The 22297-nt window shown below is 35.3% G+C and overlaps 1 protein-coding gene across 8 annotated transcripts in view; it reads right to left on the bottom strand.

Moving 5' to 3' along the window:
• The window catches only part of TRPS1 (transcriptional repressor GATA binding 1), a 237596-nt gene that overhangs the window by 185836 nt on the left and 29463 nt on the right, over window positions 1-22297 (bottom strand). For 5 of the 8 annotated variants that reach the window (XM_079150009.1, XM_079150003.1, XM_079150008.1 and 2 more), the window contains one exon: window positions 6938-7866. In XM_079150009.1, the coding sequence (XP_079006135.1) occupies window positions 6938-7864 (927 nt within the window). In that variant the 5' untranslated portion in view covers window positions 7865-7866. Of the gene's footprint in view, window positions 1-6937; window positions 7867-11303; window positions 11462-22297 lie in introns of those variants that run through there. The other 3 variants (XM_079150005.1, XM_079150006.1, XM_079150007.1) reach the window with 2 other exon arrangements.

Below are 22297 nucleotides of genomic sequence, written 5' to 3' on the forward strand. Positions count from 1 at the left end.
ATACCTGAGCCATGGGCACACGATCATGGAAAGGCTTCTCAGGTGAAGGAAATCGCACAAAGAAAAGCAGAAACAAGAGAGAAACAATGCAAGTTGCTCTCAGGAAATGCTGACCATTGAAACATTGAATATTAAATCTTGCTGCAGAATCTGCTAAGCAATGGTACCTGTTAGGTAGTAAGTAACACAGATGTGCTGGTTTGACTATCATCTCTTGCAGAATAGAGAATTTGGAACAGTAATGTATTACTGAAGGGACTATAATTAATTATACAAATATAATTAAATGATAGGTGGTTTTTTCTAAATAGACCTATACTCCCTATAAAATGCAAGAAGATTGATCCATATGTAAGAATTTTTTTAAAAAGTTAAAAAGGAAAGAAGAAAGGGAGGAAGAAGAGGATAGGTGGAAGGAAAACTGGGACAGAAGAAAGGAAGGAGAGAGAAGGAAAAAGAAAAGAGAACAGAAAGATAAAGAAAACCATGGAAACCAACAAGCACTTACTCAATAAAATATTAGGTGTGACAGAGAAGAAAGGAGGGCATCATGGGACAACCATTCAACTGTTCAGGGAGATAATATCAGGAAGAAATCCAGGGCAACTCCACGACTTCCTGCCTGCCTGACTTTAAAGTGGAAGTATGGAAGAAAGGAGGCAAAATAAGTTGTTTTGGGGAACTTCATTTTTACCTACGTTGACTTTGAGGTGGCAGTGGAATATCAAGGTGGAGCTACCCATCAGCTAGAAACAGGTCTTAGAACAAACCACCTTTTATTATAGGATTCCCAAATATATCACTGGCACATGAAAGAATTCAGGTGTTCTTTAATCTAACACCAACAGGTCATCTAAATATGAAAGGAGAAAGGTAGACAGGTGAACTATTTGAATTCTCAAGCTCCTCACTGAGCCCCCACACTGATCTCACTTTCAGAACACAGTGGGGGTGTGCAGCAAACTCAAATTAGACACTCTAAAGGCATCCTGATTTGCTCTCTGCCTCCACACCCATCCCTGCTCTTAACATAGGCGAAGATAAAACCTTAATTACACAGCCTTGGAGAACATAAATGGGAGCTGGGTGCATCTTCTTGGCACTTAATCTTCATAGAAGAAAACAACCTAAAGGGAGCCTAGTAACTAGAAGAGCAGAAAACAACTCTCAGACCATTAGATCAAAAATTCCTAAAACAAAGTCCTCTAAATAAGGGGAATATGAAATAAACCACACACAGGCATGAAATGTCCCTTAACTGGGGGATAGAACAATGCATTTTCAATTGAATAAATTAAAATTTGCCCCTTACTCTACCAGAGACTAGTTTCTATAGTAAAAGTACCAGTGAAAATGAATCACAGCAATTTTTAAAAGACCAATCAACACATTTAATTTTCTTTCTGGTGATTTCAATTATAAGCCTAATAAATTCTAATAAGGTAGAATTATGCTATCTGGATTAGATAACAGATGACCTCAAAGAAATCAGAAAATGTCCACACATTCCACGTAATTCAAAGTAGGCATCAAACAGCTTTCTACCTGCAGCAAACTCAGTCTCCTATCAGAAAGGTTGTGTATCACAGGGGTCCTGAAGACGGGTTCCAGGACCCATGCACCCTGGCCTACACCCCAGCTACTCTGCTTGTGCAACTCTGTGATCTTGGGCAGGTTTCTTCAATCTCTCTTTGCCTTCATTTTTCTTCTTTTTTAAAAACAGACAATAGTAGCGTCAACATGGAGGTTTGTATGAAGATGAACTGTTGAAGGCATGTAAAGAACTCAGAGGCACATATGCACATAAGGCCCTTAATAAATGTTAGCTATTATTTGATGTAAATTCAAACTGAAAAACACACAGAAGATACATGCAATTTCTCATTATGTAAAGTGAAAAAGAAAAGAACTATGGATCAAAAGTATCACTGAAAAATAAATTTTACACTTGATTTTCAATTAAAGATTTTTCAATTAAAGATTTGTCCAATATTCTGAAAATGCACTACATTTGCTTCAAACTTTGGAATCATGTGATGAAGAATTATATGGTCTAATGATTCTCGGAACTAGAGTCCACAAAGGAAATCAGAAAATGAAAGGGAACTGCTCTCTGCCTCTCGCTCTCTCTCCAAACTTTTCCTGGGGTTGGCGCACCAGTTGTGTATCTGTGTTTCCAACAGCTGCAAGTATGCTGTAATTACAATGACCCCAGAAATAAAAGGCACTGAATAATCTGCTGACTTGATATGGTTAGCAGAACAGGCCATTTGAGAGATAAAACTTTTATTAAGAGTTGAATAATGCTAAATTTGATTGGCTGCGCTGATAACCATGATTTTTTTTTCTTCTGCCTAGAGAAAAACACCGATATTCTAGAAAATGATCCATGTTCTTTAACTGATAACAAATAAACCAAAATCAGAGAAACCTTCCTATCTATCGTACCAGCTCTCATAACAAAGCCAAATGAGAGATTTAACTGTGGAGCAGGTAAAGGGATTAGTTAAGATGGTCTGCTACTCCTCCCCGGGTGGCTACATTATCCAGTTCGGCCATCTCTGCTGATGAAAATAACCTGGTAAATGCCATAACTTTGCTTTGCTTTATGGCCTTGGGGTGAGCATATGTTTTATTTTGCACACTTTATTACTTGTTAAAGAGACACAGTCCTGAAAATAAGCACGGTTCATATGCCAAACATTCTGTACTCCATAGACAGTCTGAATTGATTAAAGTCTCATTCACCAGTTTTTCTAAAGTGCAATTGTCCTCAACTCAGAAAAACAAAGAAACAGAACCTGCTAAGAGCTACAACTTCCCTCCTACTCCAGATCAAAGGAAACTCCAAAGCAAAAAAATAAATATTTGGAAATAAAATTCAGGACAAGTCAAAATAAACCACAATGAGATTAATGTTCCCCGATTATTTTTTTCTTTTTTCAAACCAAACTATAATCTCCTGTTCAAATGAATGTAGTATTGTATGTTAAGGATCTGTAAAGTTCGTACAGTTAAATATATTAAAAATACAAGGACAAGAGATGACTTCCTATCTGTAAAAATCTATTCTTCCTATTCCTAACATGGAATGCTCTGCAATCTCTGATTCAAAAAAAAAAAAAAAATATTACAAAACAGAAATGTAGCTCTCCTAATTCAAATACAAGGTAGCCCCTGTAAAGTTAATAAGGCAATTTTCTATTAACCTTAGAATTTCATGAAGGGTCAAAATGAATTTAATAGCTAGAATCCAGTGGCTACCTTCTTAAGAGTCCTGAATAATGCAGAGAAGGTGTACTAACACGGAAAGGCAACATATACATCATGAGCATTTACCAACCTGGGATAGTGTAAACACTTTCCCGTGGGAAGCACAACTTGACAGGCCTCCTACTTTTATAACCTGATCTGAGAGCTAAAAGCTCCCCCGTAAAGATGATGCAAACACCCTAATGCACAGCACATTAAGCCCTAATGAAACAGCGCGTCTGCGTTGTTAATGCAGGCCTCCATTCAGGGATGGTTTAAATATAAGCATAATAAAGCAGATTAAAAAGAAAGAGGCTGTAATTACTTTTTTAAGAACTCAATCTCTTGTCCTATTATTCGTCCACATGTGAGCCTCAAAGGCTGAATACAAATAGTAAAAATTACAGGAAGGGTGTACCAATCGTGCCATATCCATTATTTTTTTTTAAATGTAAGCACAATAATTGATAAAATGCACCGGGAATATGAAAGATGGGGAAACTACCATCCTGGTCAAATCAATTACCTCTGAGCTAGCTACTGCATCCTTTCTTGTTTTTCTTGGTAAATAAATAACATCTTTTCTGATTTCAGGGCTGGGCATGCTACCTCAAGGTGTGTGGGGGAGACTCTCATTGAATTCCAAAGACCCAGAAAAGAGTCCTGGTTTTACGACGGCTATTTCAGGTGACCTCCTTTATCCTGCTGGGTCTGCCTCTACTATGCAGCATAAAGAAATGTTGTTGACACTGTTTTTATAAAATTGAATTTGACCTGTTATTTGTGATACAATTTAAACAGAAGTGGATATTATCAATGCAAATTAGATACTACCTAAATTTCAATTATTTCTCCAAATATTATAAATTATGAATTTATAATTTATTCAAATCTTAGAATTAATTTAAATTACTTCTTTTTTTCCCAATTATATATCTCATAGTGGCACTCAAATCGGGTTCAAATTATTTAAAACCACCCATGTCAAACCAAAATATAGATCAAAGACACAGAGTTCTTTAAGTCCTTTACTCTGGCTTCTGTTCTTTTTTTTCCCCCCTTGGCCTAAAACGCCATAAATCTATCATTAGCTACCAACTGTTCTGAAGATTTTTTAAAAAGCTAGTTCAACTGAAAAAGATTAATGAATTGTTCATTTATTTCTTCAATTAGCTTAAATTGGAGATCTATATAAATAATAACCAAAAATAAATGATTATTCATCTGTAATACTGATATTTAAAAACATCTTTTTCTTCAAAATACATACAAGTCATTAACTTCCTATATATATTTCTGATAAAAACACTGCATTAAAGAAATTTTATAGTCAGCATTTTATCTCTCACAGCTTTTATTCTCCATATCATTCAAGATCCAAAAAAGAACCTATCAAAAAGCATTTTCACAACACAAACACATTGAGGGTAAAAAGAGGGAATTTCAGATGTACTTTTATTATGGGGTTTATGCATACAGAGAAGCTGTTCAATATTCATGGCAACAGAAACCTGCTAATAAGTTACTTATCTTTAGACACGTTTCTAAATCAATTTCTGGTGTATGTGCAAAGTGTTCAAATTCAGCACTTCACTGACCCGTATAGAGTTCTCTTCATAAACCAAAGTTAACTTTCTTTAGACTTCTGAAACCTAAACATTTCTTTACAATAATCACCCACTTTTTCCACAGATTGCTCTTTTCCTATTTTTAGCAACATTAGTTTGGAAAAAGAAAATTGATCTTAACAAGATTATCTCCTGGCATGTTCTTTCCTACTACTTTTTGTCTTCTTTACTGTATGTGCTGCAAGGGTTTAGTACACAGTCCAGTCTGGGATCAGCTGTTTTATTTCTAGTTCTATTAGCTCAAACTCAGATAACTCACACATCTGTTTTATTTCTAAAATCACTGCCCAGGAAAAAGTGTTCTACCCAAACATAAACTTTACTATAAATAACTAAGAACCTAACAAATAACTGTTTGGGGGAAATGGAAGTGTGTTTAAAACTCTGAATTCTTTCAAACTATAGGCCTTAGTAATCTTTGTTTTAGAGCCTTCCTGACAGCCGAGATCAGCTTCCCTCAGAAGTTGTCCCCAGAGTGAACAAACTGAAACTCCTGCCGGAAATCCAGGTATTAACATCATATTACTTGCTAATTATAAAACACCATTTCACATACTGACATTATTCACTTCCAACCCTTTTATCTAAAACACGTATTTGCTTTCCAATCATAGTTTGACAGCAGAGTGTATCTGACATAAGACAGTGAAATGATCTTTAATAAGACAGCAGTTCAAAGCATGTAGCTTTCATGCATAATAACTATGTTGGCTTAATTTGCTGCTCCACAGAAATAATTCTATTTGTGGAAATTCACAAAGTAAGAATTTTTAGAGAGCTCTACCAAAGATGAAACTGACTTTTTAAGAGTTCTTCTTCATATCTCCCTTAAAGCAATAAGATTGTCATTCTGACATTTAAAGGACTCAGAAATTTCTCTTCCGATTTTTCTCTACAAGTACTGCAAAATATTTTCACTACCTGTTATTTGTAACCCTTTGCCTGTCTTTCTTAATTGGTATTAGATCAACAGAGAGGTCTAGGGGAAATCTGCTATGGCTATGAACTTGATAAAAATGACTAATATTTCAAGGGATTTAGTAGGTTAAATAAATGTGATCAGTTATCTGGTAATTTCTTCCAACCATTCTTTAAAAAAAAAAAAAAAAAAAAGGTTAATATGAAACCTAATGTGTTTTGAAATCCCCCTGGCCTAATAATACAATAAAAATCTACAAACAAAAACTACTACTACCCTTTTCTCCAGCTGAGCATGAGTTTCGACTATGCTAAAACTGCAAAAGTTAAATGAATACATTTTCTGAGATTCAGTTCCACATTTTATTCTATTGAACATGCTAACATTTTTTTTTCAATTCACATATGCCATAAACTAAAGACAGAAAAGGAGATCAAAAAGGTATGCTGGTTTTAATAAAAGTATAAATCTAAATCATTACTAAATGCTTTCATAAATTATTGCCATTTTCCTTAAATGCACACTGGAATGCTTTACTGGCCTACATAAAGGTCATGCTGGTATCCCTAGTACTTACAATCACATGGATTTTTTTTTAACCAATGTAAAATGTTATTTTAAATTTTTCATTTGAAATTATTTTGCCTTTCTAGGAGTGTACTCCATGACCATCAGTAGAACCCAAATCTAGTCAGGCTGACTAAAAAATCAAATCCTAATCCAAAACACAGGAAAGATCTCTTCACAGGGGAGAACTATACCAGAAGCCTTATAATATGAAACTAGAATAAGGCATGAATTATTAGCAAGTACAACCATAAACATTAGTGCCATTTTTGGAAGACTGTGAAAACATCCGATTACCATGAAGAATATTCAGGAATATGAAGCTTAGTTAGTTCCATGAAAAGACTTTTCCCAACCTAATAGAAATGTTGGGATTGTTTCCATGAGGAGAAGATAAGGACAATTCTGATACACTATGGGACAATGTAGCTATGGAGGGCATCTGCCTCTTCTGCCGGATCTAGAAAGCTATCCTGGTACTGGGACCTTGCTTTTAACAAGCATATGAGAATTCACATTTCATTATTAATAACTCTTCTTGTACAAAAAGGTCACAACATAAAGCACAAACCTGTACATCATAGGTCCCATTTAGTAAAACAGGCCTTGAAGAATTGATGTCCTGCAGCACACCAGAAAGCACGGAACGGTTGACCTTCTGGAAGTCTTTGGAATGGCTGAACTGCACCATGTTATGAAGGGCCAAGATTTTGCTGTCCAGCTCAGCATCCTGCCTGGTGCGGTTATGCAGTCCTAAGTGATACTTTCGGAAGTGCTTAATCAGATCTGTGGGGTCGTTGCCATAGTAACCATACCCACAGATATTGCATTTAAAGTCCTGAAGCTCTGGAGACAGAGGTGCCGGGTCTGGGTTGTCATTCACCAGTAAGTCAGTTTTGGATTTATTCAGTCTTACACCCCCATCTGAAGGCACTTGTGGGTTTTTTGAGGCCACTGAAACTGGGCTTAAACCTTGACAATTGGCTTGACCACTCTGCCCTTGCCCTGTTTCCTCGGTAGCCTTTGGTGACATCTTATGATCTTCCTTTGTCTCCAACGAGTCCCCTGATGGGGTGCAGGCCATATCTTGAGGGTCATCTGCCTCTGCTCTTTGAGGAGACTTCAAGGGCTCACAGACTCCCCCAGCAGCTGGAGATGAGAAAGCCAACATATTTCTGTCTGTCACCTCATCATGCGGAAAGGAGGGAAGGTTTCCTCCCTTACTGGGGCTTTCATAATTGAAGCCAGCCTTCTCATTCAGGACTGAGCTTTTTAAGTCCTTCTTACTGCTAGAAGTTGGATCTTGAACATGCAAGTTATGTTCCTCCTTATTATTTAGTTCTGCAGCATCACTCTGATCCGTATTTTCGGACATCTGATCTGCAGAAAATTCTTTGTTCTTTCCAGATACCTTGCTTTCTGTACCTATCGGCTCCAGGGTCTGGCCCTCGCCTTCACTAGCAACGTTTCTCAGAGGGGGGTTCTTTTTCCGGACCATATCTGAAAATAGAGGGAAAAGGCAGATACTGAGTTATCTGAAAGTTTCAGACATATAATCAAATCTAGAATATTTTACTTATTCTCTTCAAGGTTTTCTAAGGTGCATAACAAAATGCTTTCTCTAGGAGAAAAATCAGTCGTAAAAATAGCAAACACTTGAGACTAAAGCAAACAATTTACATTTAGAATTATTTTTGTCACAAAAAACTGGCCTCATTTATTATTATAAAATGTCTTATAAATATCGAAGGACTCACTATTATTACTGGCACTATCCTTCCTATTATTCTTTTCTTCCATATTCTTTCCCAATTTTTCTCTTCAATTATACTCAGTGATATATACACACTTACATATTTATACAGTATAGATTACAAATAACATTTATGTTCATTTAAAGAATACAAATTACATGTTTATATGTAAAATATATATGAATACATAAACATCGTAAATTGGAACTTAATATTGTTACACTGTGCAACCAGGTCATAAATGCAGTTTCAATAAAAATATCCTCAAAGACAGAAACGACCAAGTTATAAACAGAGGAAAACTGCCCTATTATTTCTGGGAAATAAAGGTTAAGAAATGCTTAATCCCTGACCCACCAGCAAATTTCTTTACAAAACATTTGGGGCTTTTCTGAAAGTTAGAATGAGGACTGCGTAAGCATGACAGTGGTCAGGTCAGGTTTCACTAGGACTCTCTCTAGCATCCTGTGGAATCAAAGGAAGCCCTGGGTTGCCATGGACACCTGGGGGAATGGTACCAGGTTCATCAATTGGGAGCAGGACACTGAAAAGTGGCCAAAGCAAAACAATGGGTTGAATCATAGGACACTGTCATTTTGTAACTGAAATGGCAAAATCTTAGCAGTTTGCTAGGGTTTTTCCCTTTACATGCTCACTCAACTGTACCTTTCAAGTTAGTGACTTCAGAGAGTAAGTTAAAAATTAGAATGCTATGACAAATTCCTCTATAAGGGTCTAATGAATCAGAACTCAAAGGACATAGAGAAATATGAAATTGTGTTATGACAAGTAAAGAATACACTAACAAAAGCTAGTTTCAAAGCCTCTGATCCTTAAGTACTCAGCTGAAAATACATCAAGTGCTGTGTACATCATCATCTCAAATGTCTCTTGGAAAATTCCACCTGTGACTTTCTAATAAAACAAGCCTTTTCTAGCAGCCAACTCTGATGTGAGGACCGATTTAACAGAGTTAGTTACACCACGATTATCCAAAATGTGCTGGGAAAATTCAAATTAATAACATGGTTTAGTCATTTTCAGCTATAATTTCCCACAAGTGCTAAGGAACCACACTGGTTTGGGATAGATGGGTGTACCTTTGCCTCTGAAAAGCTGGTCGCACAAAATTTTTATACTATGAATCACTGAACAAGGCAAATGCACTAGCTATATAAAGAATCATTCATGAGGTAAAAATTCACCTTCGTGAATAATATCAATAAACAACTGCACTTCCAAAAGTATACTTCTCTTCTTATATATCAATAATATCATTTACCAAATATCCATGGACTCTCCCTCTTAGAACAAAAATGGAAATTACTAGATAAAAATTTAAGCTTCAAGAGAAAATGACATCATGAGGCAATGTCAACCTGCCAGCTTACTCTGGGAAGAAAGAGGATGTGTTCCTCCCTTTGGTGTTACCCCATTAAGGCCTAAAATTAACAAAGCCAGGGAACTTTTTATGAAAGGAAACACTGGGCTGGATGTGGCTTAGTGTGAGAGCACTAACCTGGCATGCACGAGGCCCTGGGTTCCATGCTCAGCACACTTACATGCATGCACACATGCACACAAGCCAGAATATTAAAAGAAACACTGGCTGGCTGTGCTTTTATAATGTTTGCACTTCAGGGTCTTATTTGTTAATGGTAAAGTTTTGGAGGACCTCTGTTTTTCTATAAGAAGTGACTGCAGCAAACTTGGGAACTTGTATCAATACACGGAAGATTAGAGGGCAATTTGACTAATAGGCAACAAAGGGAAAAAATAAAAGGAATAAAAAAGAATAAAAGGGAAGCTTAAGAAATTAATTTCAGTAAAATTTTAAGTTTAAGCAAAATATATGGTTTTGAGCCAAGCACCATAGCACATTACCCCAGCTACTGGGGAGGCTGAGGTGGGAGGACAGTTTGAGCCCAGAAGCTGGAGACCTGCCTAAGTAACACAGCAAGACCACAGTAAGACCCTATCTCAGAAAATGAAAAGAACTAGAGAGAGAAAGGGGGCAGGGGGTACACACACATACACACACACAATCACACACACTTTAACTTGGCCTACATTAAAAGACATTCTAGGTCACAGAGTACCAGGCTTTCCTACATACAAATGATGACTTAGTACAGCACCTCTTGCCTTTCCCTCTGGAACTTCATGATTGTTTGTTCCTTTTCTTACACACCAGTAACCATTACCATATAATCTTTCCTTGGTCAAATACTTAATAACCGTATCATTTGTATTTTAAAATTTTCTACTTAACAATGACTCCCCTAAATAAAATGAGTAAGGGTACACAAAAAAGTTAAAAATCCAAAATCCTACATGAAGGGCAGAATATCTGAAGAAAAGCACCAAGAAAAAAAAAACCATTAAGGTTATCGTTTCATCCAAATGTGAAGAGAAAATGGCTTATGCTTCTATATTACTGTCAACAGAACTGGAAAAATGGCAACATTTTACATAGTCAGGGAACTAAGATAAAATACTAAGAGGGAATTGATCTCAATATGTTAATACTGAAAAAAATTAACTTGTTTTTCTGAACAAAGAATAGTTTTAGATCTTGCTGACTTATTGTAGTCATGAAAAGACACTGGGCCAAAGTTTAGAAACTACTCACCCAGCATCTTTAGAGCCTGAGAGAAAATATGACTTAATTAAATTATCATCTTTCCAAATTTCAGTTCCTTCTTTCACCCAAGAACAGACCTTTACAAAGTGTGTGACTCATTGACTCCTTATGCTGAATGCAGTCCTTAATAATATACATTGCAAAGAATGTTAAACTGCTAAAACTTCAAAGAAGTATCAGAAAGGTCATTTGGGTTTTTTGTGTTGTGGGGGCAGGGGTATGGTTTTTTTTAAGTTACTGTTTTAAAAAAAATGTGGTTAATTTATTTGACTATACTTTGAAGTAGTTAGAGAAAAATAATTTTTTACTGGAATTATATCATCATAATTTTTCAGAGTGACATATTATGTAAATATCCGCACATTTGCAATACTTCTAAGTGGAAGAAACTCCCCTAGCAAGTTGTAAGTTAGATACCGTAAGGCTGTAGCCACCCTCCAGTTATTATCTCTAAGACAAATAACAGATTGCAGGATGTTTTCCTGTGTGCCAAGAACTTTTCCAGTTAACATTTTCACTTGAAAAAATAGATCACATACTTGTAAAATCATACCCAGCATTGACTTCATAAGGCATGTGGCTTTAGAGTGCTTTTTACAATTATTAATTCTATTAGTCAACTAGCAGGAAGCTAATGCAATTGTCTTAGAAGACGCTCGGAGGACACAGAAGACATTTTGAGAGCTGATCTGTACATCTGCAAAACAAAGCAAAAAAAAATATTTTCCTTCCTAAATGATGTAAACGTATTTTAACGTATCACACCTAAAATACATTAATATGCCAGCACCATGGACTGCTTGGAAAATAGCTGATAAAAGCATGAGCAGGATTCTCTCCTCCCATGGGTTTTAATAAAGCAGCAGGGGGAGGAAGATGATAGAAAAGATTACAGCCCAAGAAGTCATTTTCACATTAGACTGTGATGTCAGTGAAGGTATTTGACTTCAAAACCCCCTCAACCCTAATGACTATGATACTTACCTACATGGGGTGGGCATGGGGGAATTTTAATTTGTAAATACCAGCATCGACTTTCATAGGGAAATTTTTCAAGTGAGTAAAATACATGACCACGACAATGAAACTTAGTCATCAGATTTGGCAATTCTATTTTAAACTTTATCACTACTTCACAGCAAAATGCCTTGTTCAAATGACAAGGAAAGTTCAAAATACTAGTCACAGTAGGTCCACTACAAACAGCCATTTTAGATACTGGAGCTGAGAGTGAACTGGAAGAGGAGGGTGTGAACAACTACATGGCTCCAGATTGCTCTATGCAAATGCGAGATAAAAACCTGACCTCTGAGTGAGAGTGAGCCTCATCCACATCCACCCCATTCTCACCTACACAAGCACTTAGATGCTCCTTCAACAGCCCATCTAACATGACTGCCACCAGATTAAAATATGCTTCACTTCTCCAAAAGGTGCTATTATATTTTCAATTCTGAGATATAAACTATTCCATCTGCAGAAAACTTGAATATCTACTCTCAAGTCACTGTTTTTTCCTTCTAAATTAAAACCTAAATTTAAGTTTGTTTTCTTAGAAAAAGAATTTACTATCATTAAAAAAAAAAAAAGAGTCCACTCTCTGTTATAAAATCACTTAGATTTATGCAGTTGATATAATCAGCATTAGAGCTTAAAATAATTTCCAGTAAAGACTTGATCTCACTGATTAAAATGCTTAAATATGTATTAAAAAATCTTCTGTAGGATCCTGAATCATTTTCTCAAGATGGAACCTTCTCAGCAAAAGGAATTTGAGTTTCTTATTGTTATCTAGATATCGTGAATTGACCCACTGATGATTGTTATATTTCATATCTGTGTACCTATTTGCACATATAAACATATAAATAAATGTATGTATATGAACCTATACATGCATTTATAAAATGTTCTTACTTCAAATAACCTTGCAAAGAAAATCAAATAAAGTACCTGAGCAAAGAAATCAACTATCACAGAAATTTTAAAAGAAACTGAGATCACACACACACCCAAAGCAGATGAAAACTAAGATTTACTTCCATTGGATGAAAACTCCTTGAAAGAAAGAAGTATAAATTCTCTATTTTCTAACTAGTTTCTTGATCTTAAACAAAGAATGAACACCTAATGGTATGGAAATCATGTGTCCAGTTTCTTAATGATGCGATTGATCCTGCTGATGCGACTAATCAAAGGTAAATCCCTCCTAGTCTCTGAGTCTCTGTCCTCTGAGCCTCTGTCAGCTTCCTCCTGACTTTCTGCCTTTATAATGGTTCTAGTCAATCACACTTTAGTTTCACCTTCTAAGACTTTGGCCTGATTTTGCTAGAGTAAAATTCTAAACTACCAACCAGTATGAGTGGGCCTAACCACCACTGCCAGGTATTCTCTCAGTTATCCATTTCCCCAACATTCATCCATTCAATAAGTGAATATCCAGCATCAGCTATGTGCCAAATACATGAAGCAAGATGACTTTGATTGCATTGCTTGTTGTTAATAAGAAAGAGACATTATTAAAAAGCAAGAAAACGATCATAAGACACCTCTCTTTCTCAAAGAAATTTGAAATTTTTAAACCTTTGTAAATGTCATTTCCTACGTGTGTGTGTGTGTGTGTGTGTGTGTGTGTGTGTGTGTGTGTGTTTTCAGAATATATAGATAAGATCTTAATAAATTGGGGTGGGGGGTGAGACTGTGTGATATGAGCTCAGTCTTAATCCTGCTGCATATGACTTTTATTTTAAGCAGCAATTCTCATTTTCATAATGTATAACGCCAGATGACCCATTCTTTTTGTTTTCCCAGATAATAAAACTTTCAAGTGTTTGAAACTGAAGCTTAATATGAAAAAAAGGAAAAAGATGTCATGATGGTATTCTCCTTACCAAGTAAGTTTTCTTCCATGCCTGCCTGCATTACCAGCCCAGGAGTACTGAGCTGTTCATTACATGTTTCACATAGCTTGTATTAAAAAAATTAACAAGAAAAAAAAAGAGTAAAATGTGTCTTTTGATCATAAGTCCCCCACAAAGAATTTAAAGAATTAAGCAAGTGATAGCAAAATAAAAGGAAGGTCAACTCTTAGGCCTATAGCAAACTAGATAGCTTCCATATGAACAACACAGAAAGTTCAGTTTTTAAAGAACATATGTGTCTGCTCATTGGTTTGGGGGGGTAAACACTTGAATCCTGTCTACTCCATATATACAGATCAAAATCAGATTGCTTAAGTGAACTATAAAATGCAAGAGACATTGTTTATCCAATTCACAAACCCAAGAATTACAGAAGGAGTTTAATGTTTTCTATTTCTTCAGATTCCAGGGCAATACTTCAATGGTAGATCGCTTTTTTTGTAAACTGCTTCAAACTTCATAAACCCAATGTCAGATCCTGTTCTTTGCTATCCATTTCTATTTAATTTGTTCTCCTGAATCAACTGTTCCTGAATCTTTAAAGGTATTTTGGGACATTTTAAATCCTGTTCAGATTTAAATGTCATCACCTTCAAACAATTCCCATCAAATAAATCTCTTATTAATTCACATCAAATTAATCCAAAATGATCGCTTCTATTAACATATGCTTCAGAGCACAAAGCCCATTAATAGTCATCTGGACACTAGAACTAACCCAAACCCCTCTGAGATAAAATACACACTATTTAGATATCCTGTTTCAAAGAGTTTTGATGCTGGCCCAAACACATTTTATTAGGCTTTTATTCATCATGCTATGTTCTCTATATTTTAAATATCTCATTTCAAATGCACCAGTCTAGGTAAAAGGAGATAGTGTGGTAAGTAATAATATCATATTTGCCAAAATGAGTCTTCCTATATCAATATATATCTTAGAGAAAGAATTTTGTTAACCATTTCACTTTAAGGAGAAAATCACAACTCTTTTCCTTCGAAGACTTTATGCTAGAAGTCTAAATGACACCGCGCAATATATCTGGAAAAAATGAAGCATGCATCCATTTCACTAAATCAAGTAACTAAAACAGAGTAAGTACACACCATGGAGCATCATAAGGAAAGGGGAATTATTTTGCATTTCATAATCAATGAGAGGCAAATGTATTAAAAACTCTGATTTGATTAAGATCACGATTTCATTAAGCAAATTTAAAACATTACTGTTTATTTCCCCACAAAGTAGTTTTTCCTTTTCCTCTCAATTAAAATAAATTTTTTTTAAGAATCTGCAACTATTGATTTTCAGGATAATCTGATTTACATCTAGGCCAGGCTCAACCTCATCCCTCACTTCTTCGTTAAACTTCAAATATTTCAATAGGTCTTTGGGCAAAGAGCCAAACTTAACACTTAAGTTGAGAAAGATGAGCTCAGGGAAAAGTGTAAATGCATCTATTTATCTTTAGGGTGATGAAGTCAATTGACGTTTCATATACAAAAACTAGATTTTCATTGTTTTAAAAAAATAGTCCTCTGCTTTGTAGGAATGCCTTTACATTTCTTTCGAGTATTTTCTGAAAAACATCTTTGTATACTTAAAATGTAGTTTAATTTTTATGTATTATGTTGTCTGGTTTGTTTTCCAAACTGTCATTCAATAAAAAAGGAAATTCCCATTCCTCCCTCAATTCACCATTAAAGGGAACTAATAACTGTCTCAGTTCTCCCATTAAAAAAAAATTGGTGCCAATCAATGCTAATCCATTGGGTAAACTGATGTACCTATACAGTATGGAGACTAACAATGGCACACCATGAAGATAACATACATCAGTAAGAATGCTCACTGATTTCGTGGCACTAGTAAGCCAAGCGTTTTGAGCAAGGTTTTGTTGTAACAGTGCAAAACTGAATACGAGATTAAAAGGCATAGTGACAATTTATACTGATAACACACTCTATCTGTGTGTGTTTATATAGACAGAGACAGAGAAAAAGAGATGACAGAGATCTCTTTCTCCCCCTCCAAAATGAAGGGAAGTAAGTTTGCACCATCATATGCAACAGTGCTTCCTCATGAAACTCACAAACCACTGTGCTTATCCTTACCACTCAATAGAAAGTATTTTAAAAGGCCTGCACCCATCTGAGGACTGGTGGCCCAAGGACAGAACCACAGGAGCACCCAACAGCTCAGGGACAAATACCATTAGGAATCATGTACTATGTTCGTGCAACAAAAGGGATTTAGAAATAAATTCAGAATGGGGGGGAAGGGATCTTTTTATGTACGTATTTTTAAAAGTCCACTTAAATTAATAACAGTGTTGACAAATGTCGTTCACCCTGTGAAATACATGCTAAGGATAACCTATTTACTGCTGCCTGCTTAATTTAACCCACCCACCACCATTTTTACTTCTGACGAAAACAAAGTACACACACACACACACACACAGGAATCATTTTTCTCTTTTGTTAAATACAATAAAATTTTCCAAAGAAAATTATCTTTTAAAAAAAAATCTATACTCAAAAGTAACTTAAGTAGGTTGTATGGGCTATATACTTTTCCCAGTCTGCTGGAATGAGAGAAGTTCTATGTATGAAAAATACAAAGGACACATAGAATCCATTCTTCATTGGGGTAACAGGCTTAGGAAGCTTCAGTTATTAAGAACTTTTTCGTTGTTGTCAAACCATTATTTCAGAACATTCTACCTGTGCTTACCCTAAATTTAGGTAAGCCCTCTGGGATTTTAATAATGTAACAGAGGTGACAGGAAATCCAAAAAATTTCTCTGTGTTCTTCCCATGAAACTGGCTTCTAAAAAACAAATGGAAGGAGGATCTTAGTGAAACTAAGTTTGGCAGAAATTATATAATTTAGACCCCCTCCCAGAGGTCCAAAATATACATTTGCAATTACAGCTTCCAAAAGTCCTAGGGATTGGAGAGGATGGAGTCTGCTTGGTTGGGATTGGAATTTCCCAAACTCATTTGGCTTTATGTTGTATAGTGTCACTTATCCACCAAACTAATGTTTCACTGAACACAGAAGAGATGCTGCTCCAAGACAGTAACATTCAAGGAAGAAATATAACCAAGACTTTAAAGCATGTGTAATATCTTAAAAGAAAAACGTTAACTTAGAAAGAAAATTAAGACATTTTACTCTTACATGGGTGGTTTTGAAGGTTTTTGTTTTGTTTTGTTTTGTTTTGTTTTTAGCTTTGGGTTTTTTCCAGCATAGTTATCAACATTAAAAGAAGATCAGTATGTTTTATCATGAAAGATTTAGAATCAACATTTTGAAAGAATGTGTAATGGCAGAGGATTACAGACAGAACACTAAGTTTTAAGAAGGAAATAAAACATCTATGTATAAGACCCCAGATGTCCAAATTATGTACTCATAAACATATGTGGGTGTAAGTCCAATGTTAGCTCTAAGCTAAAGAATTTATACAGCTATCACTCCATAAAGAAGCTCTACAATGTTTTTAGGTATAGTTTCCAATGCTGTTCCACTACAGGGATCAATCTAAAACCTTTTGCACTAAATTTGTCTAATTATTTTACAATACTTTAAATCTCATCTGATTAAAATTAAGCCAGACACAAAAATGCGACCAGGAGTTTCATGAAATATGGAATGTGGAAAGGTATTAGAGAAAGACTTGAGGGATCTACAGTTCCTATATCTAATAATAGTAGTTATATATATAATAATAGTAGTTCTTAAATGTTTGCAGTTACCTGAGAAAACATATCAAACTCCCATGCTCATTGCTGGTTATTAATAAATCCTGTTTCTCCAAACTGTACTTAATGTCTTCACCCAGATTCAACTTTACAAATAACAAAGGACAGAACCCCAATACCTAGGACACCATACATTTCTAGTACAGACCCAGGGTGGGGTTGCGTCCCATCATAGCATAGCTTAATATTAACCTGTCTCATGCTTCTGGTTTATGCAAGAAGAACAAACTCATGTGTCCAGAATGAGCTCCCTGAGAGGCTAAACAGATCCCATAGTTTTTGGGCTTTAGGATTTTGTTTTATTGTTAGTGCATTCCTATTACCCTCAAGGATTAAAACCAAAAACTAGAAAGAAAGAAGTAAAATAAAAGCAGGCTGAGTAGATGCTGAAGCAAATATGAAACAGAGTAGATTTTACATCAATTTTAAATACAAAGCCAGATATGCAGGTAAGTTCACAGCGAAAGCCCAGCCTAAGAGACTAACCACACATACAGGTCTCTTCTGGGCCCCAACAGCTCCTACTTTGCACATTCACCTGTGAGAGGGAAAATGATGATTTAATAATACGTATGTTTGAGACTGCAGAATTACTTAGGGAAGAAATTAGCTCACTTGTTAAGTATTTTAAATAGGTAATCCAGTCAATCTTCACTTTCAGGTTCAATATAATTTTAAGAATCTATCTAAACACACAAGAGCCACACATACACCTTTAGAAAAGATTTTCACCACCTGCACCCCAATTAGTATTTTCTCTCCATCAATCTTCTTGTGGAAACTGTCGTAACAGAATAAAGATAAAAATACATTATATATATATAGTTCCTCTCCTAGATTTAGGTATTTTACAAATAGTTCCTTCAAAATCAAATTGAATGTTGAAAGAAACCAAAGGTCAGAACGAGACTTTTTTTAGATGCATGATCTTGACTGTTGATACAGATTCTAACTTGAAATTATAATTAATAAGAAAAATGTATCATGTTATTATTACTAGGAGCTAGACACTGTGCCAAGAGCACATTACCTCATTTGATTTTGATTTTGATTAATGATCTTTGGAGTAAAATACTATTATTATCCACATGTTAAAGATGAGGTAGTTGAGGCGTGGAGAAGTCTCCGACCTAGCCTAGCCCTTAAACTAGTTGGTTCTAAAGGAGGTCAAAGCCATGCTAGACCACTTGGTTTCCCATCGTTTTTTTATCAGCTCTTCAGTGTTTTCATGAGCAGCCATGAAGCAACAGTCATATATATAAAGTAATACCAATTCAAGAAACTTATACAATCTATGTTGCTTTGCAAATATACTGTCATCGAATGTATTTCTTTGGCTCTCTAGTTCTATTAGATGAATACATGATCTTTCTAACATTCACAAGGGCAACTAGGTTGTCCTAAACTTTGTATTTCTCTAATAACACCTAGCACATCAACAAGGTCACCGAACTATACAAGTCTCTAAAATGGATTCATTTCTACAAAGTTATCTACAATTATCACAAACAAAAACGAGCTTTCTCTACAGTCAACTGGCACCTAATGCATGCACATCACCTTTGATGACTGCATCATAGTGTGTTTATACTGTAGTCCATGCCACTAGACTTTAAAGTCCTCCAAACTAGAAAATATCACTACTGTTTGATATTAACTCAAAATTTTAATATCTATCTTTATTGATATTAATTTGAAATATTAACATCTATATTGATATAAATTCAAAATATTAAAATCTATCTTTTCTTATATGCAGCCATATAAACGAAAAATTGGCATGCAATAATTCACATATGAAAATACCTACATGTCATCAATGATTTCAAGATCTTCCCTGGTGTGATACAACTAAAGCCAGAACACATTTGCATCATTATCAATGGTACACTACAATGGTGATATTTGTAGGGTTACATAGAAGTGTGTTGGGGCAAAGGACAGGTAAGTTTTTAAAAAGGCAGATGATATTAATCTGGTGCTCTCACAGACACCGAACTTGGAGAGAGCAGGCACTTTCAAAAGTTCTTATTGGGGGATGGATGTTAACACACTTCAAAAATTCTGCATATTGTTTCTCTCTTCAAAAAAGGACTGAATCTTTGATAATAAATGGACTCTAAGAATAAAGCTAGGATAATGCTAAAGTTGTCTCATCCACATAAAAACAAACCAAATGAAGACATACAGGGACTCAAAGCATTAATTTTTGTTTTTATATACGTTGAACAAAAAAGAATCAGATATCATGGTCCTACCTAGATCCATGGGCATAAAGCAATAAATGCACAAGTAGATAAGTACAATAAATCTACAAGAAAGAATGATTAAATCTACTTTTTAAAATGCTTAATCAAAACCATATTGGCTTGATTTGATTCTATAAATGTCTACACAACTTCACATATCAAAAATATCTGTGGACTGATTGCACAGAAGAAAGTTCATTGAAAGATCAGTTTTCTCTCTATATGATGATAATTCTATAAAAATGTTACTGTAATCACTAAAATAAATTTTTATAAGTTCATATATCTTCATGATTATTTATTTTCTAAAAATGAGTATCATGTGCTATTTAATATGTGTTTAATATATAATTGTACAAATATCTACATTTATACACATAAATTTATCTACAATATTTTCACCACGCTTTCTCTAACACTCAAAATTCAAACCTGTACAACATGCTCCCCACTATTGCCATCTGTGTTCTTCATCAAAGACCCAAAGCAATGGGACTTCCCAATCTTGGACTAAAACTTCCAGAACCATTTCTCTTTATAACCTATAACCCTTTCTTTTTATAAACTGTCTCTGAAAAAAACAATATCCTGTACAAGTAGTATGATACATAAAAATAAATAAAAATTTATCCTTTAAAAAATAGCTTGGGATATAAAAAAGACTACAGAAGCCAGTCATGATGTCACATGTCTGAAATCCCAGGTACTCAGGAGGTGGGGACAGGGGGGATTGCAGGTTTGATGCCAGCCTGGACAACCTAAGAGAGATCTCATCTCAAAAGAAAATAAATAAATAAATTCAGAAAAACTCCAAACATCTAGTGCAGACTCCTGGCAATCTGACTAAAAACACACATACACAAGTATTCACAGCATCATTATCTGAATTGTCAAAATTGGGAACAACCCAAACACAAAGAAGTTTTAAAAAGCTGCATATATAAACGTAAAATGGACTGTCAGGTCACAGAACAGAATATTGTGCAGCAACATAAATGAAGAAACTACATACAACAATATGAATGACACACAAGATGTTACGAGTGAGACACCAGGCACAAAAGAATGCATGCTGGCAATGCTTACGAATGCTTTAGTTGAATGCATGTAAAGTTCTCCAACAAGCCAAACCAATCTACAGTGTTATTAGCAGTCAGGAGAACGCTTGATTCCTGGGGAAGAAGACAGAACAAGTGAGGACACAGGGAGTTTAAAGAGTACTGGAAATAGTATTTCTTGAAATGAGAAATAGTATATGGGTCTGTTTATTTTGTAGTAAGTCACTGAGTTACAGACTTATGATTTGCATACTTTATAGGCAGAAAGTTAGTGCTCGTGTGATTTTTCACTGAAACCTCAGTTGCTCTGCACAGAACATGGCGTAGTATATCGAGATGAAAGCTTTTATCTGCTGCATTTTTGATGAGCAAACCAAGCATCACATTGAGTGGAAAGTGTCACTGGCTCCTCAGGCCGAGCTGCAGGGCACAAGAGCCCAAATGTACAAAAGCAGGCAACAGGGTGGCAACTACCTCTGTACTTATTAAATGTACCGTATCATGAGTCTGCACTATATTAATTATACCACAGAGACGAGCTAAATAAAAGGGGAAGAGAACTAATACTTGCTAGCATTTATTATGTTCCAGCCATTTATTCACAGCCTCACATAATTTCTCCATTTAGGCCTCAGTGAAAGCCTGCAAGTTACTATTAATCCCATTTTACAAATGAGAGAACTAGAACTATAAAGGGGCTACAGAAACCAATTTACCTCAAAAGACTAGATGAGTGTATGAAAAACAGTCAATAAAATAATACTGTGGCATTGTCAGAAAATTCACCTATGTAAATTGTTTTAATAATGCTAAATAAATGCCGTGTTTCAATGAAAAGTGTCATCTACCTCCACCTCAGGTTCTTACTATAAATCTATGGATACACCAAGGTATTTAATCTTACAAACTGAATAATGATGAGTGATTGCTCATTTTGCATGTAAAAGGTAAATGCATAAGTAAAATGTTATCAGTTTTACACTTTCCACTTCGTTAATATTTTCTTGAGACTTTAACTTCTATTATCAAATGATTTTTAATGTGCATTGGTAACTGACAAAAGAAAAAGAAAGGAAGGAAGGGAAAAAACAGGTAGCACACAAATCTCAGCAGGAAAACCTGAAAATATTCCTTAAAATTACTCCATTTGCATTTGGCATATGTTTTGTAAGCAAAAGACTTATAATAATCACTTATAATAATCACAGGATTGGCTCCAGGTTTATATGACGTAACTAAGCAGAATTCCATTGAGTTCCTCTAGGAGAAAATCATAAAGTCCATGAACACAGTCATGTAAGCAAGCTTGAGATTTGTTTTAAGTGATCTCACATCCACTACCATGCTATATGTTCCAGAAGTCAAGGGGTTGGCACTCTATACATTTTACTGCTGAAACAAGGAAACAAGCTTACACATGGATGGAAAAAGATGTTTATAAAAAGAGCAACACAAAGCCTACAAAAGAGTGGCATTCTATAGCATTACTGAAAATTAGGCACTTCTGTTTGAACTTCTTGTGAAATGACACTTT

Source organism: Sciurus vulgaris (assembly GCF_902686455.1).
Source record: "Sciurus vulgaris genome assembly, chromosome: 1".
NCBI lineage: Eukaryota > Metazoa > Chordata > Mammalia > Rodentia > Sciuridae > Sciurus > Sciurus vulgaris.